Source organism: Typopeltis vanoorti, chromosome 14 (assembly GCF_054136105.1).
Source record: "Typopeltis vanoorti isolate ZY-2024b chromosome 14, IOZ_Tvanoo_1.0, whole genome shotgun sequence".
NCBI lineage: Eukaryota > Metazoa > Arthropoda > Arachnida > Uropygi > Thelyphonidae > Typopeltis > Typopeltis vanoorti.
In genome coordinates, this window is record NC_143562.1 from 86,529,493 (window position 1) to 86,557,132 (window position 27,640).

Genomic DNA, 27,640 nt, shown 5'->3' on the forward strand with positions numbered 1-27,640 from the left:
GTGTTGATGTAGATGATTGGTAGTAGAGGTTCAGTGTAGTGGTGGAGACAGAGAGTTGTACAGTAGGTGTCCTCCTGCGATGAGACTTCAGACTCCTTGGAGGCGTCATGAATAATAATAATATCCAGTCATTGTAAAAGGACAAAAACATAATGGAGTTTATGAGAACAGACTCATTTGGTTTCATTGATGCCTTATGGCTGGAAAGACCTCGATCCAAACCTCGCATGGAAATGGCTTTTTTTGTATGGTGGGCGGTTGGACTGTGGAATGCATTGTGATATGAAGAACTTTATCATGACTTGATTAGTTTATTTAATGGTTTTAATTCACAATTAAAATAATTGTGAAAGATGTTTGGTATAATGCGAGCAAAATATCAAGAAATAAGTAAATAAATATTAATTATTTTCTTATTATTCTTGTGTTGTGAATTAAAACTATTAAATAAAGTAATCATGAACCGCCAACACATAAGACTTTCTACCCATTTGAGGTTCGTTTATCAGGACTTTTCAAGTGAAGGTGAGTTAGCTGACCTTATAATGAGGTAGCAGAGTTTTTCCTTTTTGAAACTCTTTTTCATCCCACAAAATGGGCAAAATGGCCAGAACTCACATGCAATTGACAGCCAATAATATCCTATGCAAACAGGATTAACTGTTCTATCAGAGCATTAAATAGGTTTTCAAAGGAGCCAATTCACTTGACCATGACAAGCCAATGAACCTAAAACTCAGGCAAAAATGGGATGGGACATTTGTAACATCCCATACTTTGGGGGACTAGTAGCTGGCCTTATAAACACAACTAAACACAAAAAATCAAGTTTCTCAATTCATGCTTTGGACAGATCTCATGAAGTCAGTTGGATGGAACCATCATGTGCCCCTTTATAATGACTAGAATATAAACTTGAAGCAGTTCTAGTGAAAAAAATGAATGAAAAATAATACCATGCATCAAATCCAACAAAAGTATAACACAATGCAGTCCAGTACTTTCTACAACAACAACCAATAAGCTCAACTTTGTTCTTATTTGGATGTGTGTAACACGGCTTATGTTCTGTATTTATTTATTGTATGATATGCTCCAATATAGGTATTGCTTATTTATTAATATATTATAATAAATGCAACTACAGCCATACACTGAAAGGAGAAGCGTGGAAGGAAAGAAATGGAATTTAGACAGTTACTAAAATATAATTATCTGAGACATCAACTAGTGGAGGAAACAGCATTTGAAAGTGCTAGATCTAGTATAGCATCAGAGGATTTATCTGTAATCATGGTTACCAGTATTGCCTATGACTGGGGGAAAGTGATCATGCAGTCCTGGAGGTTGCCATACATATGGAATTTTCAGTTCAAAGGAATATATGTGGAATTATAGAGCAAATGATTTGACAAGCTGAGATATGATGCTATGTCATAAGAATCTAGAAGGGAAAGATGTTAGCAGTGCATGGAAGATGGTCAAAGGGTGTTTGAAAGAAGAAATATCAGACTGTATACTCAGGATCAGGAAGATAAATCAGGTTTGGAGTTATGTGGATAAGTCTTTATCATTAAGTAGGAGCTGCAAGAAAAAAAAAAAAAAACACAGGAAAATGTTATGTAAAATATATAATACATGCCAGTCTGGTTGGCCGAGTAGTTAGCATATCTGTGCTCCAGCCAAAAGGCCGTGGGTTCGAATCCCGCCATGGGTACAGATGTTTGTGGTTGTCTGCGAAAATGTGGTAGTGGTGGTGGGCAGTAGATGGTGCTGGTGTAGATGATGGTAGTTGCGGTTCACTGTAGTTGATGAACTGAGTGGTGGAGATGGAGAGTTAGAGAGCAGGTGTCCTCCCTCAATGAACCTTTGGACTCCTTGGAGGTGTCATGTAATAATAATAATATATAAGGAGAAAGGTATCAGCAAGCTCATGAGTACAGACCAAAAAGAGTGGCCAATATGGTAAGGAAGGCCAAATTAGATTATGAGAGGGAATTAACTGAGCAGGCCAAGAAAATTTCAGAATTCTTTCACTATGTGGCAAGTAAAAGAAAGAATGACTACAAAAAAATAACTTTAGTAAGTGCTGCTGGTAGGGAAGTAACAGAAGCAGATGAAATAGTTCTGTTAATGGGTGATCATGAAGTAAGGGTTATACCGTCCAGTCAGAAACAATGTAGTGACTGATGTGAGTATATAGGGAGATGAACTGGAGGGGCACTTACGATACTACAGAATCTTAATGTGAATATAGCCATGAGATTAGGTGGATATCAGTTTTGTATTCCCCTGATCAAGATGTTTAAGTCTCAGTTCTGGTAAGTTCTCTAGGGAGTAGAAAGATGCAAAACAATTCTTGCATAAATGAGGCTTCAGGCCAGAGTTAGCAAATATCAATTAGTATCTCTGGAGTGGTAGGTAGTGGAGAAGTTGGTCAAAGGCATGTTTCAAAAATGAATAGATGGGAATATGAAATTCTATGGAGAGTTTTCCAAAGGTAGGTCTTTTCTTAGTGATTTACTCATTTTTTATAATAAAAGGACAAACTGGATAAAGGAAATAACTATACAGTAACAGAAGCAAAACAAAATTTGCTGAGATTTGTGAAGGAGCTCTGTTACATAAATCTGAGCAAGTGGGGGATGGTGATATGGATAAGAGGATGGCATATAGACAATTATAAAAGAATACCATATGAGTGGGAGAATTGCATCTAACTAGAAGTTTCCTGCAGGGCTCTGTATTTTGGCCACTGTTTAAATTGTACATTAGTGATACATAAAATAAATTAAGAGGAAATATCCGGATGATAACAAAACGAGCAACAGTCAATATAGATGATATAGTAATCTTGCAGGAGGATTTAAATAGACTGGCAGTAAAGGAAAAGGATAACAACTGCTAGTTTACTGTGGCAAAGTGTAAGGTTATGTACTTTTAAATGAAGAGATTACAAATCATGGATTAGGCCAGCAGAAGTGGACTGCAGAAAATCGATGAGTCCAGGGGACTCATCAATTTTCTGCAGAGTTGATGACAGAGTTGAAGTTTAAACTTCAACTCTGGGGATGACAGAGTTGATGTTTAAAGGCAATTTGCAAAAGTGGTTAAATCAGCTCATCAGATCACTTGGATCTTGAAGAACACACTGACAAACAGAGATAAAGGTTGTCATTATCTCCCTATTTATAAGGCTTTGATAAGGTGACATCTGGACTAATATACACACAGATCTGATTACCTGGGTTACTTGGAGATGATGAAGCATTGGTGAGGATCCAGAGATAAGTGACCAAATAATGATAGGCGAAGGTCTTCCAGTCTGGATAGACTGAAGATTTGTGAGTAACAAAGTCTAGCGCTGATAGACAGGAAAGAAGAAATATGATGGAAACATATAAGTTATTAAAGGAGTTTTTACATGACTGACAGTAAAGAAGTTTTTCAACACATGACAGAAACTGAGAGAACAATGAATTAACCCCTAGAAATTGTGTAAGAGTGTGGATGGCAAAGGAAGGCATGAGGATTAGCTTTTTGTTATAGAGTGTGAATGAGCAGAATGGATTACTGGACTTGGTTGCAAAGAGCTTTGTCAGTAATGAGTTTTAAAGAAAAGTATGAAAGGTGCCGTATGAATAATGGTTAGTGTGGGTCTCCTATGATAAGTCTTTGACTTTATGTAGATTCCTGAGAAAATACTAATTATAATTCTCTTATACTGCAAAAATAATCATAATTTTCCAATTATGAATCTTGCAATAATGCACCCATTATTGATATTATTATTGTCAAAATGAAATATAAAGCATTTGAAAATTAATGTTAGATTGATAGTTGGTAATAATTTTAATCTTCTTTATTGTAATATAAAATTGTTAAGTGTTGAGATATTTGTTGTGCTTTGTTTAGACATTCTGTTTGCATAATGAGACAATGTGTCAGCCATTATATGTAACTTCTAGTTTGCCATTTACATGGAGTGCACATACTTGCCCAGGAGTTTGATGGGTGATTGACAGCTGACAGAGAGAGAGCATTTGGTATCAGTGTAGATTTATTTTAGAAGGCCTTGGATCCAGTTAATTTTGTAGTTATTTATGTAATTTTATTTAAAATGTATATATTGTTTTAGTTTCATTAAATGTATATATTTTTTTATTTGGTTTAGACTGTCAACTAAACGAAATAGAGTTAAAAGTCATTGCATCAATTGGAATTGAATCCTTGTGTAATTAATAAACTCTCAGAATATAAAAATCAATTTATAGAGATGATAAAAAAAAATTCCTTCCAGAGACAGTAAAGGATTAAAATAAACAGTAACACGCATACACTAAAAGCAACCTGTGCAAGTGATATAGATATATGAGAAGTAATTCATATTAAATGTAATATATTAGACACAGCAGAATGTATGTATATTGGAATGTAGCTTAAGAAATTTAAGTGGATTCAAAATTAAATGTGGATATAAAGGGAAGAACAAAAACTAAATCTCTGACAAAGAGTCTCAATTGCATTTCAATTTAGGATTAAAACAATAGTCATAAAAACAATAACTTCACTGTGTACCTAACAAAGAAACCAGTTCATACGCACTCATCACAATGTCTTTTTCTTCTTCTATATGTTTCGAAATTTTAGCTATCTCTCTGCTCATTTTATAAACAGATAACGTTTTGTCAGTTTTATGTACTAATAAACTATTTATAGCATCAAGCATTATAAGCCAGCATCCAGATATATCTTTTATGTTATATGTTGATACAGAATTATTTCCAATGGAAGCTAAGTTAATTAAATTGGTGAAATCAGATAAACACTGGTGAATTTCAAGTCTACAGCAACTTTTGATTTTGTTAACAACAATTTGCATATTTTGGAATACAGTGCTATATGATGCACATTCAATTGAAGAGTTCATCTTGGTAGTTAAACGCAATGCATGTTCAAGATCATTTATAATGCTCGATTCCTTCACCAGCATTTCCTTCGTGGCAAAAAGAATATGTGCTAAGGCTTTAATTGTTTGTGTTATGTCTTCGAAACATGTCTGGTGAACTGTAGCCATTTTTATAAGAATCAGCATTCTATCCAATAATTCCTTATATGTATCTATTACTTCTTTGCCCTTTATGTGTGAGCACTTCAAATATTCATCTAATTTTTTGTATGTATCATATTGAATTGATATACCATAGGCTTTGGCAGGTATATTTGACATTTTTCTGATTTTCTTCAAAAGTGTACTAATAATACCAAACAGAGGGAGCAGAGAGGATATTTGTGGGATCGCAGGAGCAGCAACAATACCAATAATGTTTAAAAGTTCAACAATACGATTAGCATAATTACATTTATCATTCCATTTACTCACATGTACACACAATTCATTAAGATTATTTGCTAAGTTCAGCATTTCTTTTGAAAGTGTTTCATAACATTTCAGCAGTTCTTTAAAACTTTTGATAAAAGAGAAATGAGCCAAGATACATGTTTCCAAGTAATGATTTATACTGGAAGTATCACAAGGTATATCAAACATGTCTGATATTGTATGTTCCTTAAAAAAAATTAAAAAAATCCAATTCAATTTCACTGCACTAAAATATACATTGCAATTTTCTGTTTTTTAAAAATACATTGAAAAAATATCTTCTATAAACAAATAAAATATATACCGATGTCTTTGTGTCATAAATTATTATTATTATTATTATTAAACAAGACCTCATGGAGTCAAAGACTCATCTAGGAGGTCCTTTTATCTCGCACACATCTCATCATGTCTTAAACACATTCAAACTACTTGCAGACACCACACTCTCAGGCAAGGCATTCCAATCACTCACAACTCTGCACGAAAAAAATCTGCCTCTCACTCCCCTAATCACACCCTCTTTATACAGTTTCCAGGGATGACCTCTGGTTCTCCCCTGATCTCCCACTATTCTCTGTAGAACTTCTCCAGCATTGATCCTATAACAACCCCTTACCAACTTGTAGGTCTCTATCATATCTCCCCTCTTCCTTCTCTCCACTAGACTCTGCAAATTACATCTTTTCAATCTTTCCTCATAGTCGACATTCCAGAGGTCAGAAACTACCTTAGTCAGTTGCCTTTGGACCCTTTCCAACATCTCTTCATCCTTCTGAAAACCAGGTGACCAAATCTGGGCACAATAGTCCATGTGTGGCCTAATCAAAGCCTTATACAATGAAACAAGAATCTCCCTACTTCTACACGTCAGTGTCCTCCGCATCATTCCCAGAAGTCTTTGTGTTGTCTTCACAATTTTGGCAATGTGTCCCCTAAATTTTAGATCCTTATCCACTATCACCCCAAGATCTCTTATTTCCTCTACTTCCAACAATATATTCTCACCAAGTATAAATTCTGCATCCCATCTTTGTTTTCCAAATTTTAAAACCTTACATTTTGCAACATTGAACTCACATCCCCATTTGCTTGCCCAATCACTCAATTTATTCAAGTCTTCTTGCAAGGCCACAACATCTTCACTACTCTTTATAGTTCATCCCAACTTTGCATCATCTGCAAACAACTGAATATCTCCATCCAAATCTTTGCCGATATCATTAATATACAAGTTAAATAGTAATGGCCCTAAAACAGACCCCTGAGGCACTCCACTAGTGACTTTCCTTTTCCTGGATACTGCACCCCCATACACAACTTGTTGATACCTATCAGATAGCCAGTCTCCAATCCAATGCACTAATCTAATATCCAACCCTATCTGCTCTAGTTTGACTGTCAACTTATCATCAGGTACTCTATCAAAAGCTTTTGCGAAATCCAAGTATATTACTGTGTATCCTTCTCCTCTGTCCAAGGAAGCAGTCACTTTATTGTAATAAGTAAGTAGATTACTAAAACATGACCTCCCTTTAGCAAATCCATGCTGTCCATCAAAGATTATACCACTGTTGTCAACCCAACTCTGGATCCTAGTTCTGACAAGCTTCTCCAACAACTTAACCACAACACCTGACACACAGATAGGCCTATAGTTTGATGCTTGAGTTCGATCACCTCCTTTATGAAGTGGCACAATCTTGCCCTCCTTCCACTCTTTAGGGACTTGACCAAGTGCAAGACTCATCATCATCAAATTCCTGCCATGTACCCTCAAGGGGTGTACAGGATATGACAGTACTACATGAAAAAATTACATCATTACTAACTTCCTATCTACAATTTTCCTCCAAATCAGTCTGTTACTTGTCAAGACTCCAACATTATCAGATCTTGGCAGGTGTCAACTCTCTGGCACATTCCTTCAGAATACGCAGTGATATATTATCAAGTCCTACAGCCTTATTTACATCTAGTCAACTCCCAAAATACCTCTTGCTCACTTACAGTCAGTCTCTCCTCCCCATCATCAACTGCCCTTAATCTCTCCATGAAGTCACATTCACAAGATTGAAAGATCTTTATGAACTGCTCATTAAGTATCTCCACCACACATTCTGCAACAGCTGTCTTTATACCATTTCCTCCAATCAATGTCATCCTTCCATAATCATTCTTTCTTTTGATGGCTACATATCGAAAGAACTCCCTAGGATTCTTTTTGGCTTCATTAGCTAACTGCTGTTCATACCTCTCTTTAGCTACTCTCACCAACCAAGTCACCCTCCTTGCCTGGTCTTTGTAGACCTCATGAAATTGGTTACTTCCACTTCTCTTATGCTGCCTCCACAGTGCCCTTTTTCTCTGTATTGCATGCTTAATCTCTTTATTCATCCATCTCACACTTACCTTATTTAACCTTCTCACCCATGGTATACATTTAGACATTGCATCTACTAAATATTTTTTGAAAATCCCCCAAGCTGCATTGATCTCTTTTCCAGCTAACTCCTTATTCCATGCTACACCTGCAAGCTGTCTCCTGAGCTCTTCATAATCACCCCCCCCCCCTTGTAGTTCCACATATACCCTTTTTTCACAGGGGTCCTTGCACTGCTGGCAACCACCCAAGTAATCACCTCATGGTCACTTTCACCAATTGGTGGATGATTTGATACCTCATTGATAATTACATTCTCCGATGAGATGACCAAATCCAAGACCCTTAATCCTCGTGTGCCCTCTGTTACATACTGTCTGAGGTAGTTATCCCTCAAAAACTCAAGAAACTCATTTTCTTTACTTCCAGTTGCTATCTCTTCATTCCAGTCTATATTGCCATAATTAAAATCACCCATAATGATCAACCTTTTCTTATTTGCTTGGCTTATTTGACTATACATTTCACTAATATCCAACCCCATCTGCTCTAGTTTGACTGTCAACTTATCATGAGGTACTCTATCAAAAGCTTTTGCGAAATCCAAGTATATTACTGTGTATCCTTCTCCTCTGTCCAAGGAAGCAGTCACTTTATTGTAATAAGTAAGTAGATTACTAAAACATGACCTCCCTTTAGCAAATCCATGCTGTCCATCAAAGATTATACCACTGTTGTCAACCCAACTCTGGATCCTAGTTCTCACAAGCTTCTCCATAGCACAAATGAAAATATAATACAACAGTTGCAGCAAGTATTTAGAACAATACAAGTGATAATAATAAATCAATAAAAAGTATACTAGATATGTTATAATATATATATATATATATATACATCCTACAATTATTTTCCAAGAGGTAATATAGAGACCGATAGCAAAAGAAAACACTTGGGAATAAAGAACAGAAAATGGAAATACATTAGAAAGAATTGCATAATGTGCGTAACCAAGAGCCATAGCTATACTGGTTATTATAAAAATACAATGCAAGCAATACAGTCACTAAAAAATTAAATGACTGTATCTATGAGGGTACACGAATAGCAGGAGAGGCACTCAAGAGACAGGAGTGCTTGGTAGTGGAAACAATGGTAGTGTGAGAGAAGAAGAGAGAATGGGAACACAAGAGGAACAGGGAAATGGGGGGGAGCCCAGGTGGACAGGGAGACATGGCATAGGGAGAGTGAATGTTAAAAGTAGCAGAGAATGTGTGTATATATTGTGATGAGGATGGGGAAGATGAGACTGAGCAGATATATGTGGTAAGTGGTAATAAAGCCAATTGGGCAGGTGTGGTGGAGAAATCAGAACCAACCAGTGGCTTGGATAGGACTGGTTAAAGAACTAAAAAGGAACTGCTGTGTTTGTTTACAAATGCCAGAAGTATCAGAAATAAGAGAGATGAAATGGTTTCAGTGATTGAGTTTATTCATTCAAAATCATTGGAATAAGTGAAACATGGTTGAATGAAGATGATATCGTAATGGGAATAGAAATGGAATAGAATACAATATAATACAGTACTTGTTGCGAGGATAGAAAGAGGAAGAAGGGAATGGGAGTGCTAATGATGATAGTAGGGAAATTATGTCCACATAAGGTAGACATGAAAGAGGGAAATAGTGGCACTGGTTATGAGGCAGTGTGGTGTAACATGGAAGTTGAAGACATATTTAGTTGGATGTTGCTATAGGTAGGGAATGTGGAGGGGTAGTGATGAAGAAATGTATAAACAACTTATATTAGTGAACAAAGGAAGGGTAATTATTATGGATGATTTTAATTATGGTGGTATAGATTGGAATGAAGAAATAGTATTTGGGAATAAGGAAAATGAATTTCTTGAGTTCTTGAAATATAACTATCGCAGGCAGCATGTAAAGGAGGGCATGCAACAATCAAGAGTTTTGGATCTGATCATATAGTCAGAAAATGTAATTGTGAGTGAGATTTCACACTTTCCTTCAGTTAGTGAGAGTGATCATGAAGTGATCACTTGGGTTATTGCTAGCCATATGCAGATTTCTGTGAGAAAATGATAAATGTGGAATTAAAAGGCTGTTGATTATAACAAGCTTGGTGCTATAGCATGGAATGAGGAGTTGAATGATGTCAGGTTAGTGAAACGGATTGAGAATTGGCTGTCTAATGAATATCAGAGAGTTGTGTATCAGGGAGCTGTATCAAGGAAGTAGTAGGTTACAAGTGGAGTTCCACAGGGCTCAGTAGTGGGACCTGTATTGTTTAATTATCATATCAGTGACATTGTCAATGGATTATAGGAGGAGATTCAGTTGTTTATAAATGATATGAAGATGGGAAAGGTTATTAGTTATTGCATATGTGGTTACGTCCTTCAGGAGGATCTTGAGGTGATTGATAGAAACTTGAAGTTCATGGAACATATTGCAATGACGATGATGGTAACTCAGAGGATGACTGCAATATTGAAAAGGATGCTAACCAGAAGAGGTAGAAGAGTTGTCATTCCATTGTATAAAGTCCTGATCAAAGCACATCTGGACTATTGTGCTCAGATTTTCACCTGAATTTGAAGGACTTAAATTAACCTAAGAAAGAGTGCAGAGGCAGATAACAAAAATGACATCAAGACTGTAGAATGTTAATTATGAGGACAAATTCAGGGGATGGGGACTGCAAAATTTGGTAGACAGGAGGAGGAGGAGAGGTGATATGATTGAAACATTTAAACTGTTGAGAGGTAGTTACAGAGTTAACAGTGGGGAGTTCTTCTGTATGATAAAACAAGGGGTAGGAGCAAGGACAAGGTTTCATCCCTGAAAGTCGCAAAAGGAAGTCATGAGCAAGAGGGTGAGGGGTAGTTTCTTAGCATGGAGAATAGTTGAATGCATTTCCTGATATGGTCGTGAGAGCACGAATGGTGAATGAGTTTAAGGTGTGGGGTATCAGAGACTTTACTGTCCAGGATGGGCCTCCCACAATTAGTCTTGTGACTCCATCTAGGTCCTGAATAATAATAATAATAAAATCCTAAATGATTTAACAAATCCCTTTCTAATAACTCAAGGATTAAAGGAAATAGTCAAGCTACAATGTTTTTTAAAATTTAGCTTTGGAATATATTATTTGATCATTGCCATAAGTAGTAAAGGCACTCAAATAAACAAATCAATGCAGATTGTAGTATATGCTCATGACATTAACATCATGCTAAGAACCAAACAAAAAGCAGAAGAAACATTTGGAATTAGCAAAATTAGAGCATGAGATAGGGATAAAAATTAATCAACAAAAAACCAAAATAAAGCTTAATACCAGCTAGAATCAGTTAACTGATACAAGTATGAAAACTAGGAACCTATAAACAGAATATGTAGAACAATTTAAATATTTAGGAGTAATGATCATAAGCCGAGCATATGAGATGGTAGAAGTGCAGAATCAAATAAAGAGGAATAGTCAGGCATTTTATTTTCTCTCTCTCTGATGAGTATTCAGCTCAAAAAAAAAAAAAATATATATATATATTTGATTGAACGAATTCACGACCAGACCAATAACATTCTCAAGTCAACTTCAGAACTTCCAAGCCACATCAGGTCATCTCTCGATTCTCTTCATCCCCTGATTCCCCATTTATACAGCCTTCCAAAGATCCACAAAGCGGACACATCTTTAAGACCGATAGTTGAAGGCATTGACTCAACCACTTACAATCTGTCAAAATACTTTGTGTCATCCTTAAAACATCTCTCTGGAAATTCTTCCTCATATATCAAGAACTGCAGATTTTGTAGCTAAGGTAAAAAATTTACAACTCAAGGAGTCTGACAGAATGGTCAGTTTTGATATTGTTTCTCTCTTTACAAATGTTCCTATCGAAGAAGTCCTTAATCTCCTAAAAAACAAACTCTCCAGAAAAATTTTCTCCTTATTAATGCATTGTGTAAACTCTGGCTAATTCTTATTTGAAGGAAAAATCTTTAAACAAACCAGCGCCTTGGATATGGTAGCCCTTTGTCTCCAGTGTTAGCCAACATTTTTCTTGAAGACTTTGAGGAAAAAGCAATTTCTACTGCTACACTAAAACTCAAACTGTGGCTTTGATACATAGATGACATCTTCTTCATCTGGGAATATGGTCCAGAGAACTTACAAACCTTCCTAAATTATTTGAACAACAGCCACCAAAACATCAAATTCACATCAGAACTCGAGGTGAACAGTGTCCTCTCCTTTTTAGATTTAAAAATTACTAGGATGCCTAATTGTCTCAAATTTTCTATTTTTCGATAAACAACTCATACGGACAGATACTTACATGCCTCCTCTCATCACTTCCCTCCACAGACACTCGGAATTATCACCACTCTGGTTCATCATGCGAGATCTCTAATTTCAGAAGAAGAAGAAGATCTTCAAATCGAACTTAACCACCTCAAAAGTACTTTCTTAAACAACAGCTACTCACCTCGAAGCATTTCTAACTGTCTATACCCATGCCTCCAACCTCAACAGGATGATAACTCTAATCCCATTGCACACATTCCATTATCGTACGTGAGTTCTCTATTGCCCAAATTGGCAAAAATTATGAAGAAATTTAATATTAGAACTTACTTCACTACCCTACCAAAACTTAGTTCTTTCCTGAGTCAACCTAAGCCAAAACATCACCAAATTAGTTCCCAGGAGTATATAAAATCATCTGTAGTTGCGGGAAGCCGTATTATGGGCAAACCGATAAATCTGTCACACTATGACTCAAAAGGCACCAACGTGATATCTCTTACATCAGAACCTGTGCAAGCACACACTCTCCAGTCATGTCCTTTTCTCTGCCAACTCTAATTTAGAAGAGTGTCAACACCAGATAGACTGGAATCTTACTACCAATATCCATAAATGCCCTGATGAACTAGAAAGACACATCTCAGAATCGAAAGAAATAGTTCTGGTCCCCTCACACACATGAACAGTAATTTAAGTTATAGCTTACCTGATTAACACAGGGCAGTAATTCAATTTTGGCATTCTCGAGATAGTTCCCATTAACTAATGCCTCATGCTAGACCTGCCATGCGGACGGCAGTTCAAACTTGACTGTTGTTGTTCCTAACTTGTCTATGTAAGAAGTTTACCTTTTTATCTTGCTAGTTTTCCAGTTTTTTGTGATAGTATGTACACACATAAAGAAGTCCGCATTCCGACGAAACTAGTTGTGTTCTAATTAAAGTTTTTGTTCTTATCTTGGTGTTTCTAGTCAGTAAAATTCTAATATAAAAATTTTTACAATCCAAATAAATACACTCAATAATATATATATATATATATATATTAACAATCTATCCAGTTGTTAATTACGGATGTGAAATCTAGATATTTACAGCAAGAGTAGAAAATTTGATTTCGATTTTTGAAAGGGAAATTATAAGAAAAATATTTTGTTTAGTGAATGATAACAGTCTCTAGAGAATTAGATACAACCATGAGTTATATCACCTAATAAAGAACTGACAATATTTAGTTTAATCAAGTTCAAAAATATGAAGTGAACAGGGCAGCTTTTTCATATGGAAAATGAAAATATTGTTAAGAAGAATGCACTCAATGGACAAAACGTTAGAGATAGGGATTATGGGAAGTTGACACTGTGAAACATGCCCAAACCAAATGCAGACTGGAAATAGACAGACATTGGGGCTTCCCAACAATGTATCACAATCAATGAACATGGGTAAATGCAGTGATCTTAGTGACTTTGAACAAAAGATAGGTCATTGTATTGCCCAAATGGTAAGAACCCTGGGGTTCTCGAGGGCAACTATATCAAGGATCTACCATGTATACCATCAACAGATGTACCAGCCAGCGAGAAAGCAATGGCTGACTACACACCACTGATGATATAGACTGTCCATGCTCGACCACAGGGCAACAGCAGCACAAATTACATCCAGTTTCAATGTAGGAGGTTCAAGCAGGATCAGTGAGCAAACAATACAGCATGCCATGCATACCATAGGCTATAGGAACCGACAACCCTAATTGTGTACCACTGTTGACAGCTTGTCATAAGGCATTGTGCCTTGGTGTTGGGATCATCAAAACTGAACCTCTGCAGAGTGAACCAGAGTTGTGTTGTCTGATGAATCCTATTATCAGTTGCACCAAGCTGATGGGAGGGTGTGGTCAACAACATGAGCTACCAGAATGTGCTGGCTAGTCACCTACACACTTTCATGGCCTTCACGCATCCTGCAGCTGATGGTGTATTCCAACAGGATAATGCATTGCCCCATGGACTGCAACCACCCCAGAATGGCTCAAGAAGCCCTCATCAGAGTTTGGGACTATGACTCCCAAATTTAAGTCCAATCAAATCTCTCTCTGGGATGCCATGGAGTGAGACATCAGATCCGTGTATCTGGGACTGACATCTAAAGTGCAGTTGTGGACCATGTTACAACAGGCATGAATAGAATTACCTCTGGCATCTGGTGGAGTCAATGGCTCAGAAAGTACAGGTCCTCTTCTAACATGAATAACAATTCATGCTAGAGGAGAACTGCCATGCTATTAGGTGGATATCACTAATGTTTTGTCCATTGAATGTATAAATAGGAAAATTCTTGGTAAAATATCAAGTTAGCAACATCATTTTACAATGTCTAAACTGGAGAAGAAAAGTTTTAGACAGGGTTAGAGACAGGGTAAGTGTTTGCATCATGAAAGCTGTGCTAATTTTATATAAGAATATATCAATAAGAGCTTCACAAAACATGCATCACTCAAACACTACAATTGTAAGCAACTACAATTATTTTAAAAACTAAATCTAACATAAATTATACAGTATAACTAATTAATAGAAAAAATAAATCTTATGCTTTTTGCAACTCTGAAGCAACAATTTTATCCACACGCTCCCCAGCAGATATCCAAACCTTGTATGTTTTGTATATATATTATGTATCACAGCAGATTTTGAGATTATTCACCGAGAAATTGTTTGAATAAATGAAACATAGTTGAATATGCTAACAGGAATAGAAATGGAAAGGTACAATGTTTCTTGTGAGGATAAAAAGGGCATGAAGGGAGGGAGATGCTGATAATGATAGCAGGGGAATTATGCACACATAAAGTAGAAATGCAAGAAGGAATTAGTGGCAATGGTTTTGAGGCAATGCCTTAAAACTACTGAATGAGGCATGAGGTAGAGATTGACAGGGAAGAGACATTTAGTTGCTATAGGCCAGGGAATGTGGAGGGCTGTGATGAAGAAATATATAAGCAACTTGGGTTAATGAACAAGAGAAGGATAATCCTTGTGGGTGCTTTTAATTATGGCAATATAGATTGGAATGAAGAGATAGCATCTGGGAATAAGGAAAATTAATTTATTAGATAGGAAGAGTTTTAGATCTGATCATTTCATCAGAGGATATGATTGAGAGTGAATTAATGTACTTCCCTCCAGTAGGTGAAAGTGATCATGAAGAGATCACATGGAGTGTGGCTAGCCATATGAAGACTTCTGTTAGGAAAGGATATATGTGGAATTATAAAGCTGGCAATTATGAGAAGCTCAGGAGACTGCTTGGAGCTATAACATGGAATGAGGAGTTCAAACAGGAAAGAAACAAATGTTGGCTGGTAACAGACAAAGAGATATTTAACAGCATCAATGTGCAGATATTCTGAAGGTCAAAAGGCTGAATAAGGTAGGTGTAAAATGGATGGCTGGCAACTCGCCTCAGGTTAAAATGCACTGATAAAGATTCTTTGCATGCTAGACAATATTCAAACCTAGGATGAAGCCCTTTCCAACCAAAGAGCTTCATCTATATTGACTGAGCTATGGAGACTCATACACAACCTGCTGATACATATCTTTTGGCAGTTGGTATCTTGAAGTAGGGTGGCCAAGTGGTCTAAGGTGCTGGTTTAAGAAATCAGTCTTTTTGGAGATGTGGGTTCAAATCCTACCCCAGCCAAGGGCTGATATTTGATCTGGCAGAGGGCAAAGATACAGTAGGAAGTGTTAATGAGGTGGCAGTGGAAAAAGATAAGTTGTGATATGAATTATTAGAGTATTTGCTTCCAATTTAGAGGGAATCTTATCTTGTTAGATCGTGTTAACTATGGGTAGTTTATGTTTTGGGGGTTTTAGTTATTTAGCATATTATTTTTAGCATATCTTGTCTATGTCCATTGTGCTGTGTACTAATAATGGTGGGCGTGCAATTAAGTATGCTGATATGCTTTCACCAAGCCCACTTCCATTTCAGGAGTACATTTTACACAGCAGACGATCTTGTGATATGCTGCAAACAAAAAGCATGGCACTTAGGAATAAGGCAGATGAAAGACCAGGAAGTGCATATTTGCAGAAAATGTAAGAACTAGGAAGAGGTGAGTGTATTGGATATCAGCATAATGGACTTTGGCAGTGATGTGTCAGAAATAAGTGAATGCTGGTAGAGAAAGACAAGTAGTGTGATCGAGATTGAGGAAGATAAGGGTCAGGTGGAAAGGGGTATAACATCAGAGAGTGTAGTAATTTGAGGGTGGTAATAATTGGATGGATATGAAGACTTCTGTGAGGAAAGGATATATGTGGAATTACAAGGCAGGCAATTATGAGAAGCTCAGGAAACCACTTGGAGCTATAGCATGGAATGTGTTCAAGCAGGAAAGAAACAAATGTTGCTTGGAAACAGACAAAGGGATATTTAACAACATCAATGTGTGAATATATTCTGAAGGTCAAAAGGTTTAATAAGGTAGGTGTAAAATGGATGACTGGCTAACTCACCTCTAGTTGAAGGGAATAACAAGTGAGAGTAGAATGCTTGGAGAGAGAGGAACTGAAAGAAGGTTTGAAACATATGAATAATGAGTTCATAAGCCTGAAAGAAGAGATTATGGGACAGGCAAGATTAGCTGATGTGAAGTGATCAAGTGTTGGAGTGAGAGAGTCATAGGAATGATAGAAGGAGAGAGAGAGAGAATAAAAGAACCAGGGAAAGAGAGGAAGATAAGAGTGCAGAAGCTGGGGAAGGAGAGATGATAGGAAGGCAGATAACTGGTAATGCAGAGAGAGAGAGAGAGAGAGAGAGAGATGTCAGAGGAGAGAGATGTAAGTAAGGAAGGAAGAGATACAGCAGTCAGAGGTGTGATGCATGCAGATTCAATGATGCATGGAGTTCTATGATACATAGGATGCAGAGGAATGCCTGCCTGCAGGAATGATAAACAGTGTGATCATGGCAATTAAGAAAGGTGAAAGATTTCATGAGATGATTGTTATGATGGGTACAAGGACCAAAGGGGAAGGGTGAATTGGGTGCCGAGAGATCTCAGGTTAATTTTTTTTATGTTACTCATACCTACGAGAGGTTATTTCAAACCTATAGTACATTTTGTACTGTGGGTGGAATAAGGATTTTTTTTCTTTTTTTATCAAATTAATATATATATATTTTTTTGCATTTGTAATTTATTTTTTTCATCGTCTGGAAACACTGCTTTAGAGACCATGTATAGAACTTTTTCAAGCCACTTCAGGCTTCTGTTAAGTGGGGTGGTGGTTTCACACCAAGTGATGAAATTAATCTCTCACCAAAATGCTTGAGATATGATACTCAGATATGATAATGCAGAGTTGTGGAGGAGAACATCCATAAAGAATAACATAATAGTGAGAATGTGTGGATAGAGAGGTTCGGATTATGCAGATGCCTGAAGTGCATTTCAGGCTAGAAGAAAGTCATAAGCAAGAAATGGACTGCATTTGAATGAGAAAGGATGTAGGAATCTAAATAGATGTTGTTCTCTTGGCAAGTGAGAGAGTTAATGCCGGGAAACTTAAGTTGTCAGGATGGATGGTAGCAGAAATGGCCTCTTGTAGGTATAGTCATTTGGGAGAAGAGGAGAGGGATGTGTGGTGTAATGCAGTCCAATGAAGTCTCAAGGGAATAATAATAGAAATAGAAACACTGACAAAGTATTTATGTTTTTTTATACAAATGCCAGGAGTATTAGGAATAAAGAAGATGAATTGGTGGCACTAAATAGCATCTGCCTGTCCAAAGATTATTGGCATCAGTGAAACATGATTGACAGAGGATAATATATTCAAAAGTGAGCAAGGAAGGGATGTAGCAATCAGAGGTGTGATGTATGCAGATTCAATGATACATGGAGTGTAAAACAGGATGCAGAGGAATGCCTGCCCACAGGAATGATAAACAGTGTGACCATGGCAATTAACCAGGGTGAAAGATTTCATGAGATGATTGTTATGGTAGGTACAAGGACCGAGTAGCAGGGTATAGCATTTTTCAGCAGGATAGGAAAGAAAATGTAGTGGTAGAGTATTAAAATGGCATTAAAGGTTTTAAGTCAGGGAACAGAGAGGGTGAAGAGCAGGAAATATTTGAGCACTTGAGTCTGTCAAATGCAAAATTAGTGATAATTATGGGGGATTTTAATTACGGCAGAATAAATTGGAAACTGGAAAAAGCATGTAGTAGTATGGAATAGAATTTCTGGAATTCTTGATACATAGGAAACATGTAGTAGAAGGAACACAAGGTTCAACAGGTTTGGATTTGGACAAGCATCGGATGATCTGATTGTAACTGAGATGGCATCCCTAACTCTGTTGGAGAGAGTGACCACATAGTCTTAACTTTGGGGATGAACAGACATGCATAAGTATCTAGGAGAAAAGAATTTATGTGGAAATTATAAGGCAGGTGATTATAATAATCTTAGAATTCAGCTTAGAGCAATTGCATGGATCAGTGGATTAAGGAATTGGAATGGCAAGATATCATCTTGCCCTTCTGTGCATGGGAATTAGTGAAGAAATATTTATTAGTAGCAATGGCTAGTTGTATACTTGAGTGAAAAAGAGAACACAATTTGGTGTAAAGTAGATGACAAATGATATCAAACAGGAACTGCAGATGAAAAAGAGGTTATGGAAGAAGTATAAGGATGGGGGTGGAGAGTAGATGCATGGACAGTATAAGACTCAAGTCAGGAAAGTGACTAGCATAGTAAAGGAGGCTTGAATATGAAAAGAGATCATCTCTGAGATGCAACAAAAATCCAAAGAAATACTTTTGTTATGTTCTGAGTAAGAAGAGAAATGATTGTAGAAGAATGACACTGTTAAACAAAAATGGGAGTAAGAGTGACTGATGCAGAGGACAAAGTGGAATTGTTTAACGATCATTTTATTGGGATGTTTCATCCTAGAAATGTAAGTTTTATTACTAGAAGGATGGGAAAGGTTCAAGGCTTGGAAATGAATGAGAGGAGGGTGTTTCAAATACTAAGTACTCTGGATGTCGATAAAGCAATGGGAGTGGATGGGATTTTGCCACATGTTTTGAGAGAATGTGCTAAAGAACTGATAGATCCATTGAGTTGGCTTTTCAATGAGAATCTAGTTATGGGAAAATTGTCCAAGGATTGGAAGGAGGGTAAGATAGTGCAATTGCAAAAAAAGTGTAGTAGAATGGAAGTGTCAAACTGTAGACCAATGCTTATTTCTTCTGTAGTTAAGATTTTGGCAAAATTAGTGACACATCATATACAGTATTGAGCTGACAAGGAAAATGTTTTCTGTGAAGGTCAGCATGGATTTGTTAAGGTGTGCTCTAGTTTTTGTAATCTGCCTTTTATAATAAAGCAATAAAAAGTGGTTGATGAGGGAAAGGCATATGCTGCCATTTTTTTTTTATTTTAAAAAGGTTGGACAGGATGCCATATGATAAGCTGATATTTAAGTTACAACACACGTGGAATTAGATGTCAGGTTATTAGTGTATTGGATTGTGATTGGCTGTCTAATAGATATCAGAGAGTTGTGTATGATGGAGCAGTATTAAGAAAGCAGAAGGTTAAAAGTGAGGGTTCCATTGATGATGATGTGAAGTTGTGAAAGGTTATTAGTAACAGTGCAGATGTGGTAGCCCTTCAGGAGGATTTGAATAAGCTGGGCAGATGGGTAAATGATAAGGTGTCAGTTTAATTTAATTAAATGTAAGCTCTTGAAATTTGGGATCCATCAATAGGCAGCTGCATACTCTATTAGCAGAACTGTACTAGAGGAAGTGGAGGAGGAAAGGGACCTTGGTAACCAAGTAGGACTGCTGCAATACTGAGTAGGATGATGACCAGCAGAGATGGAAGAGTTGCGATTCCATTGTATAAAGCCTGATCAGGCCACTTGGATTATTTTTCTAAGATTTGGTCCGCTGGATTTGAAGTAGATAAATTAAGCTTGGAAAGAGTACAGAGGCAAATAACAAAAATGATATTAGAACTGTACAATGTTAGTAATGAGGATAGACTGAGGTAATGTGGACTGCAAAGTTTGGTAAATAGAAGAAGAAAAAAAGGTGATATGATTGATACATTTAAACTGTTGAAAGTTTGTTATAGGATTCACACTGGAGAGTTCTTTCGTGGGTAAGAGGACAAAGGGCTATCACTGGAGTAGCAAGAATAAGTCATAAGCAAGAGGGTGAGGAGCGGCTTTTTCCATAGAGGATGGTTGGTCCATGGAATGCATTGCCTGATAGATTGGCGAGAGCATAAACGGTGAATGAGTTCAAGGGGTGGTATGATAGACTTTATGCTATGTAGGATGGGCCTCCCAAAATTAGCCATGTGATTCCATGGAGGTACTGAATAATAATAATAAGGGTACCTCGAGTGTGTACAAATAACTAGTTTAATGCTATTCCATTTTTCATTATAAAATGAAATTTTAAATATTTACCTTTCCTTCAGCATAACTACTTGCATCTGAGTTTTCATCACTTTCTGAACTAGATGTGTTTCTATTTATATCTTTCTGTTCTCCATCATTATAATCATTATAATCTACGTCATCGTTATCAGAATTCTCCAATTCACTTTCCTCCTTTGATGGAAACAAAGAAATAAATTAAAGAAATCAATTCTATCAAAAAACATAAGTCTAATGTAAATTCAATGAAAGAGTGAGTTTTGGAATGAATGAGAGATTTTTCAGTCTTTGTTCAACAATTTCATTATAGAAAATTTGTAGGGGGGGAACCATAGGAATAGTTTGCATAATGAATTTTCTTTAGAATAGCATTGTGCTTAAATTACTTCATTCAGTACTTTTTGACAGTTTGTTATAGCAGGCAAGTTTGTTTATAAAATAGCATTTACTATGTTCACTATACATGAAATGGATAATACATAGATAATAAAATAAAAACAGTCATGAATTTGCTACTGAAGACAATAAATATGGAATTTTTTTAAAAAAAATTTTTCTAACTATATCAATGAAGAGATAAAATAAATTTTCAGCAATTTGTTTTTATGAAATTGAAACAAATAAACAAAATGTGTTGATTTGTTTCAATTAATATAATGAATATGTCTTGTATTTCTGAAACTTGTGAGTGCTAGAAATGCAAGATACTTTGAAAGCCAGAAAATTAAGTAATGACTGCAATAATTCTAGTGCTTCGCAATGGAAATAGTAGTAGTAGTGTGAGAGAAGAGAATGGGAATGCAAGAGGAACAATTAAACAAGGGGGGGGGGGAGAGCCTGGGTGTACAGACAGATGTGGCATAGGGAGAGTGGATGTTGAAAGTAGCAGTGAATGTGTGTATGGGGATGATCAGCATAGAAATGGAATAGATCAGAATTGGTGGGAAAGTTGAGTCTGAGCGCTGGGGAAATCACAACCAACACTTAAGACTATAGACCTAAAAGTGAACTGCTATGTTTATTTACAAATGCCACAAGTATCAGAAATAAGGGAGATGAAATGGTTTCATTTGAGTTTATTTGCCCCAAAATCATTTGAATAAGTGAAACATGGTTGAATGAAGATGATATTCTAACAGGAATAGAAATGGAAGTGTACAGTGTTTTTGTGTGGATAGAAGGGTGGGGGGGGATGCTTCTGATGATAGCAGGAGAATTTTCTGTCCACATAAGGTAAAGATGAAAGAGGGAAGTGGCAATGGTTATGAGGCAGTGTGGTGTGAAGTGGAGGTTGACGGGAGACACGCACTCATGTTCATAGAAACTGCATCACTTTACATAAATATAGTTTTTAGTAGTTAAATGGTCATTTTCATCGGTTTATCATTAGCCATTTCATTGTATTGCCTCATCTATCATGGATTTCTGTATAATGTAATAGTTGCTGCTATTTCATAAGAATTTTTGTGTTTTGTGCTATAAATAGACAGCAAGAGCTAGTTTTTTGCATTTTTCTGCTGAGACCACTGACTAGTTATGCATGGTTAACCCCTCACAGAAAAAGTGTGATTCAAGCTTTATTTGAATAGAGAAAGCTATTTCTCTCGCAAAATAGTTAAAAGGTGTCCTGTAGTTGATCTACTGTGGTATGGCTGCTTCTGAAAGGGAAGGAAATTGGATCTGCTGAAAGGAAGAAGAGGACAGGAAGAAAGCCGCTGTCTACACCATGCCAAGATCGAGTTCTAAAGCAGCTCTGCCTCAAAAATCACAGTGCATCATCCAGAGAACTGAATTATGGCAAGCTCTATAACTGTCAGGAGAAAGACTCATTCAACAGGGACTGATAGCCAGGTGCCATAAATTAATAAGGGCTAAAAATAAGCCTTATTAACCAAAAAAATCATTGGTTTGGTTAAATTGGTGCAAAGAATATGCCAAATTGACCCCTGATGAGTAGAAAAGAGTACTTTTTTTTTCTGACGAGAAATGGTGATCAGAAGAAAAATTCAACCCTGACTGTCTGGTGTTAACAGTCAAATTCTCAGCCAGTCAGATGATCTGGGCTGTATGTTGTATCATGGTGTTGGTCGCATGCATTTCACAAACGCACATGAAATGTTCAGTGAATGCACAAGTGTACCAGAAAATTTTAGAATTGTTGAGACTCTCTGAGACTACTTTACTGTAACGACAAACTGCATCTTTTGGGGTGACTATGACTCTATGACTATGGCTCTATGATTCTCTTCCTATGCAAGGGACAGAGTCATAGAGCAAGAATTGTAAGTAATGCTATTATAACCTTAAAATGTATATAATAAGTGGTCAATGAACACTTGATTCAGCTACTACTGTGGCTAGGATCAGTCCAGATCTCAACCCCCCCCCCCTCCCCCACTGAGAATTTGTAGTACTAAATGGAGATTGAAATACATAAGAAGAAGCTGAAAACACATTGGGAACTCCAAGAAGCCATTATAAGGGGACAGAACCATGAACTGATAGTTGCATCCAGGAAATTGATTTTGTTAATGCCCCACCTATGCCATGCTGTAATAGAGGCAGGAGTGAATTTTTTAGCTTTGAATGTTAGTGAAACTGTGTAGTTGAACTAAATTTTAATACTGACATTTGTGTCTCCAGTGAAAATATCACTGTCCACTCCATTTAGAAATATTTGCAAATTTGTCAAGTTTGTTGACATCTCCTTAATTATGTCACATCTTGTACTAAAAAGAGCCAAATATTAATAAAAAAAAATGTTATATACCTTTATCATTATATGTGACAATTATTGTGTTATTATCCCTTTTTAAATAGTCACTCAAATTTACTTACCAAAAATATGGTTACAGCAGGTGATGTGGTTTCTATAAACATGAGTGTATTTAGTTGGCTGTTGCAATAGGCCATGAAATTTTGAGGGTGGTGATGAAGAAATGTATAAACAACTTGGTTAGTGAACAAAGAAAGGGTGATTATCATGGGCGATTTTCATTATAGTGGTATAGACTGGTATGAAGAGATAATTTGGGAATAAGGACAGGAATAGAGATGGAAGGTTATGATCTATTTTGTGAGGATAGAAAGGGTAAAAAGGGAGGGGGAGAGCTATTGATGATAGAAAAAGAGTTATGTCCATACAAAGTTGAGATGCAAGAGGGAAGTGTCAGTGGCTTTCAGGCAGTATGGTGTGAGATAGAGGTGAATAGAATGAAATACTTGGTTGGATGTTGCTATACACCTGGAAATGTGGATGGTAGTGACTATGAAATGTATAATCAAATTAGCCAAGCAAATAAGAAAAGGGTGATCATTACGGGCAATTTTAATTATGGCAATATAGACTGGGATGATGAGATTCCAACTGGAAGTAGAGAAAATGAGTTTCTTGAGTTTTTGAGGGACAGCTAATACAGACAGTATGTAACAGAAGGCACACGAGAATTGAGGGTCTTGGATTTGAACATCTCATCAGAGGATGTAATTATAAATGAGGTGTTCAATCACCCTCCAATTGGTGAAAGTGACCATGAAGTGATTACCTGGGTGGTTGCCAGCAGTGTGAGGACCTCTGTGAGAAAAGGGTATATGTGAAATTAGAAGGGCGGTGATTATGAAGAGCTCAGAAGACAGCTTGCAGGTGTAGCATGGAATGAGGAGTTAGCTGGAAAAGAGATCAATGCAGCTTGGGGGATTTTCAAAAACTATCTAGTAGATGCAATGGCTAAATGTATTCCAAGGGTGAGAAGGTTAAATAAGGTTGGTGTGAAATGGATGAATAAAGAGATTAAGCATGCGTTACAGAGAAAAAGAGCATTATGGAGTCAGCATAAGAGAAGTGGAAATAACCAATTCCATGAGGACTACAAAGAACAGGCAAGGTGGGTGACTTGATTGGTGAGGATAGCTAAAGAGAGGTATGAACAGCAGTTAGCTAATGAAGCCAAACAGAACCCTAAGGAGTTCTTTCGATATGTAGCAAGCAAAAAATAGAATGATGCTGAAAGGATGACACTGATTGGAGAAAATAAGGACAGCTGTTGCAGAAGATATAGTGGAGTTACTTAATGAGCAGTTCATAAAGGTCTTTCCTGGTAGCAAGGTTATACGTTAGTCATACATAACTGGTAATTAGTTTACGGAATTAACAACGCATATAAAGTATATTAATTAAAGGTAACTTTAATAAATAACTTCTATATTTCGGCAACGTCACGTTGCCATCTTCAGGAACATAAATATATGGTATGTGCACGCAGGCACTAACAAAAGCAAATGAGGAAGAAAGCAAGAAACTAATATTGTTCCTACAGTCCTAACGGTGCCCTCTGGTGGGCTAATTTGGTTGACTTGGCAGTTGGGCTGAAGATCTCAAAATGCAAGTCTCCCAAATTTGGGGTAATTTCATGCACCCAAATTTGTTGAGGTTAGGAACGTTTTTTAGAGCTGATGAAGATTCCTTGAATAATCTTTCGTATTTAAACTTGCTGCGGTGTATTATTTTTGTTTTCTTCGTTTTCTTCCAACAAACTCTATGGTGGGTATCTAAGGTATGGTCTGCCAGTACAGTACAGCCGCTCTGGGCTGGCAGACCATGCCTTAGATACCCACCATAGAATTCGTTGGAAGAAAATAATACACCGCAGCAAGTTTAAATACGAAAGATTATTCAAGGAATCTTCATCAGCTCTAAAAAACGTTCCTAACCTCAACAAATTTGGGTGCATAAAATTACCCCAAATTTGGGAGACTTACATTTTGAGATCTTCAGCCCAACTGCCAAGTCAACCAAATTAGCCCACCAGAGGGCACCATTAGGACTGTAGGAACAATATTAGTTTCTTGCTTTCTTCCTCATTTGCTTTTGTTAGTGCCTGCGTGCACATACCATATCTTTATGTTCCTGAAGATGGCAACGTGACGTTGCCGAAATATAGAGGTTATTTATTAAAGTTACCTTTAATTAATATACTTTATATGCGTTGTTAATTCCATAAACTAATTACCAGTTATAAAGGTCTTTCATTCTTGTGAATGTGACTTCACAGAGAGATTGAGAGCAGTTGATGATGGGGAGGAGTAACTTACTGTAAGTGAGCAAGAGCTGTATGGGGAGTTGAGCAAACTTAATGTTAATCCTTTCTTTTAAGCTTACACGGTGATCCGAATGCATTTTTGAAAATTATGGAGACAACTACCATGTTTGAATAAAAACTTTAGAAACTTTAAAAACTAATATATAAGATCCAGCATAAGTCAGGACTCTAATCTTCAGCTAGTATTAGAAACCATTTCATACCAACTGGCTGGAATGTACAAGTATAATCATGATGTTAATATATGTATATGGCTATGGTGTTGCGCCCAATGTATTTCTACAACCAACAGATAACACTAATAATAGGACTCTAGCGTTGATGTATAATTTTTTTTTTTTTTTTTTTCACCAGAGGTCAGGCCAACAATTGTTGTAGCGGTTGGTCAGTATCTTTAACAAACCAGTTTGATTGTAGTGTAGCTTGTTTCCTGTGTATAGTTTTATGCTCCAGAAGATGACCTTGACATAAAGGTCGAAACGTCAAATGTAGATTTTAGTTATATTAAATTTTTAGAATAAATTAATAGAAGATTCAGAATAAATTCACTAAGTTTTAGAATTACTACGTATTCCTATATCACTTTAAAAAAAGATTGTACAAAGCTCAATTTGTTATACAGTAGTAAACATGGAATAATTATTCTGCCCTATAGTAAGCCGTCAAGAATTGTGTAGCACGATAAATAATAATTCAGTTATCTCCTTGAAGAATTCTTTTGAATAGTGTTCCATTGAAGTAACAAGTGAATATAGTTTGAAATGTGCTTACATTGAATCTGATGTGCTAAGGATTAATTCCGGTAAGAACAGTCCTATTTAATTTATTTCAATGTGAAGGTTTAAGTGATAGTTCCGTCTCGAATATCCTAACATTTACTGTGGCGTTTCACTGAATTTAGCCGAAGTTAGAAGTTGAAATAATTTCCCTTGAAGAAATAACTACCGCGATTAATAATGTTATAAGTGTTGCTTAGTGTTAAATATAGAGTGTAGCTAAGTGATCCCAGCAAATTTATTTAGCAAGAAATTCTGTAATATTGATCCGCGTGAACAACCTTTGTTATTGAGAGAATTGTGAAGTTTATATCTGAAGATTTGAAGTCTAATTTAATATGAATGTTTTGACCTGAAGAACTAAGTTAATTGTATTATCTTATTTTCGGAGTTAAATTTATGTATTTGTCATATTACCTTGTATTAAATGTTTTGTTTTGTTGATTTCAATATTGTGTGTTCCTGATTCTTTTTCATTGCATTCATAAAAAGTTCGAACCTTGGGGGAGCCCTAAGTGAAAAATATTAAATTCAGCCTGTATGAATAAGGAGACTGCTAAGTTAATTGAAACTTGATTCTACTATTTATATAGACTAATCTAAATATAGGGTGGTGCAGTATAAATATAAATTTCCCTACATTTTGATTAATAATCAACCAGCAATTAATTGATTTTATTAAGAACAACATTACAACAAGATGACAAACCACAGAGTCAAGAAGGACGTTCCAACAGTGGTAATCAGTGAGAAAGGTGACTGGGCAGAGACAGGTGTGATGAGGAAATCACAACTAACAACTGGCTTGGGTAGGACTGGTTATAGACCCAAAAGTTAACTGCAGTGTTTATTTACAAATGACAAAAGTATCAGAAATAAAGGAGATGAAATGTTTTCATGGAATGAGTTTATTCACCCTAAATTGTTGGAATAAGTGAAACATAGTTGAATGAAGATGATATCCTAATAGGAATAGAAGTAGAAGGATACAGTGTTCTTCTTAAGGACAAAAAAGGCAAGAAGGGAGATGGAGTGCTAAAAATAATAGCAGGGGAATTATTTCCACATGAAGTAGACATGAACAAGGGAACAGTGGCACTGGTTATGAGACAGTGTGGTGTAAGGTGGAGGTCAACAGCAAGACATATTTAGTTGAATGTTGCTATAGGCCATGAAAT

General features: G+C 36.4%; 1 protein-coding gene across 3 annotated transcripts in view; it reads right to left on the reverse strand.

The window, feature by feature from the left end:
• LOC150099728 (uncharacterized) overlaps positions 1–27,640 on the reverse strand; it is a 178,126-nt gene that overhangs the window by 15,127 nt on the left and 135,359 nt on the right. For all 3 annotated transcript variants that reach the window (XM_090404047.1, XM_090404045.1, XM_090404046.1), the window contains one exon: positions 20,618–20,761. In XM_090404047.1, coding sequence (XP_090260173.1) covers positions 20,618–20,761 — 144 coding nt within the window. The remainder of the gene's footprint in view (positions 1–20,617; positions 20,762–27,640) is intronic.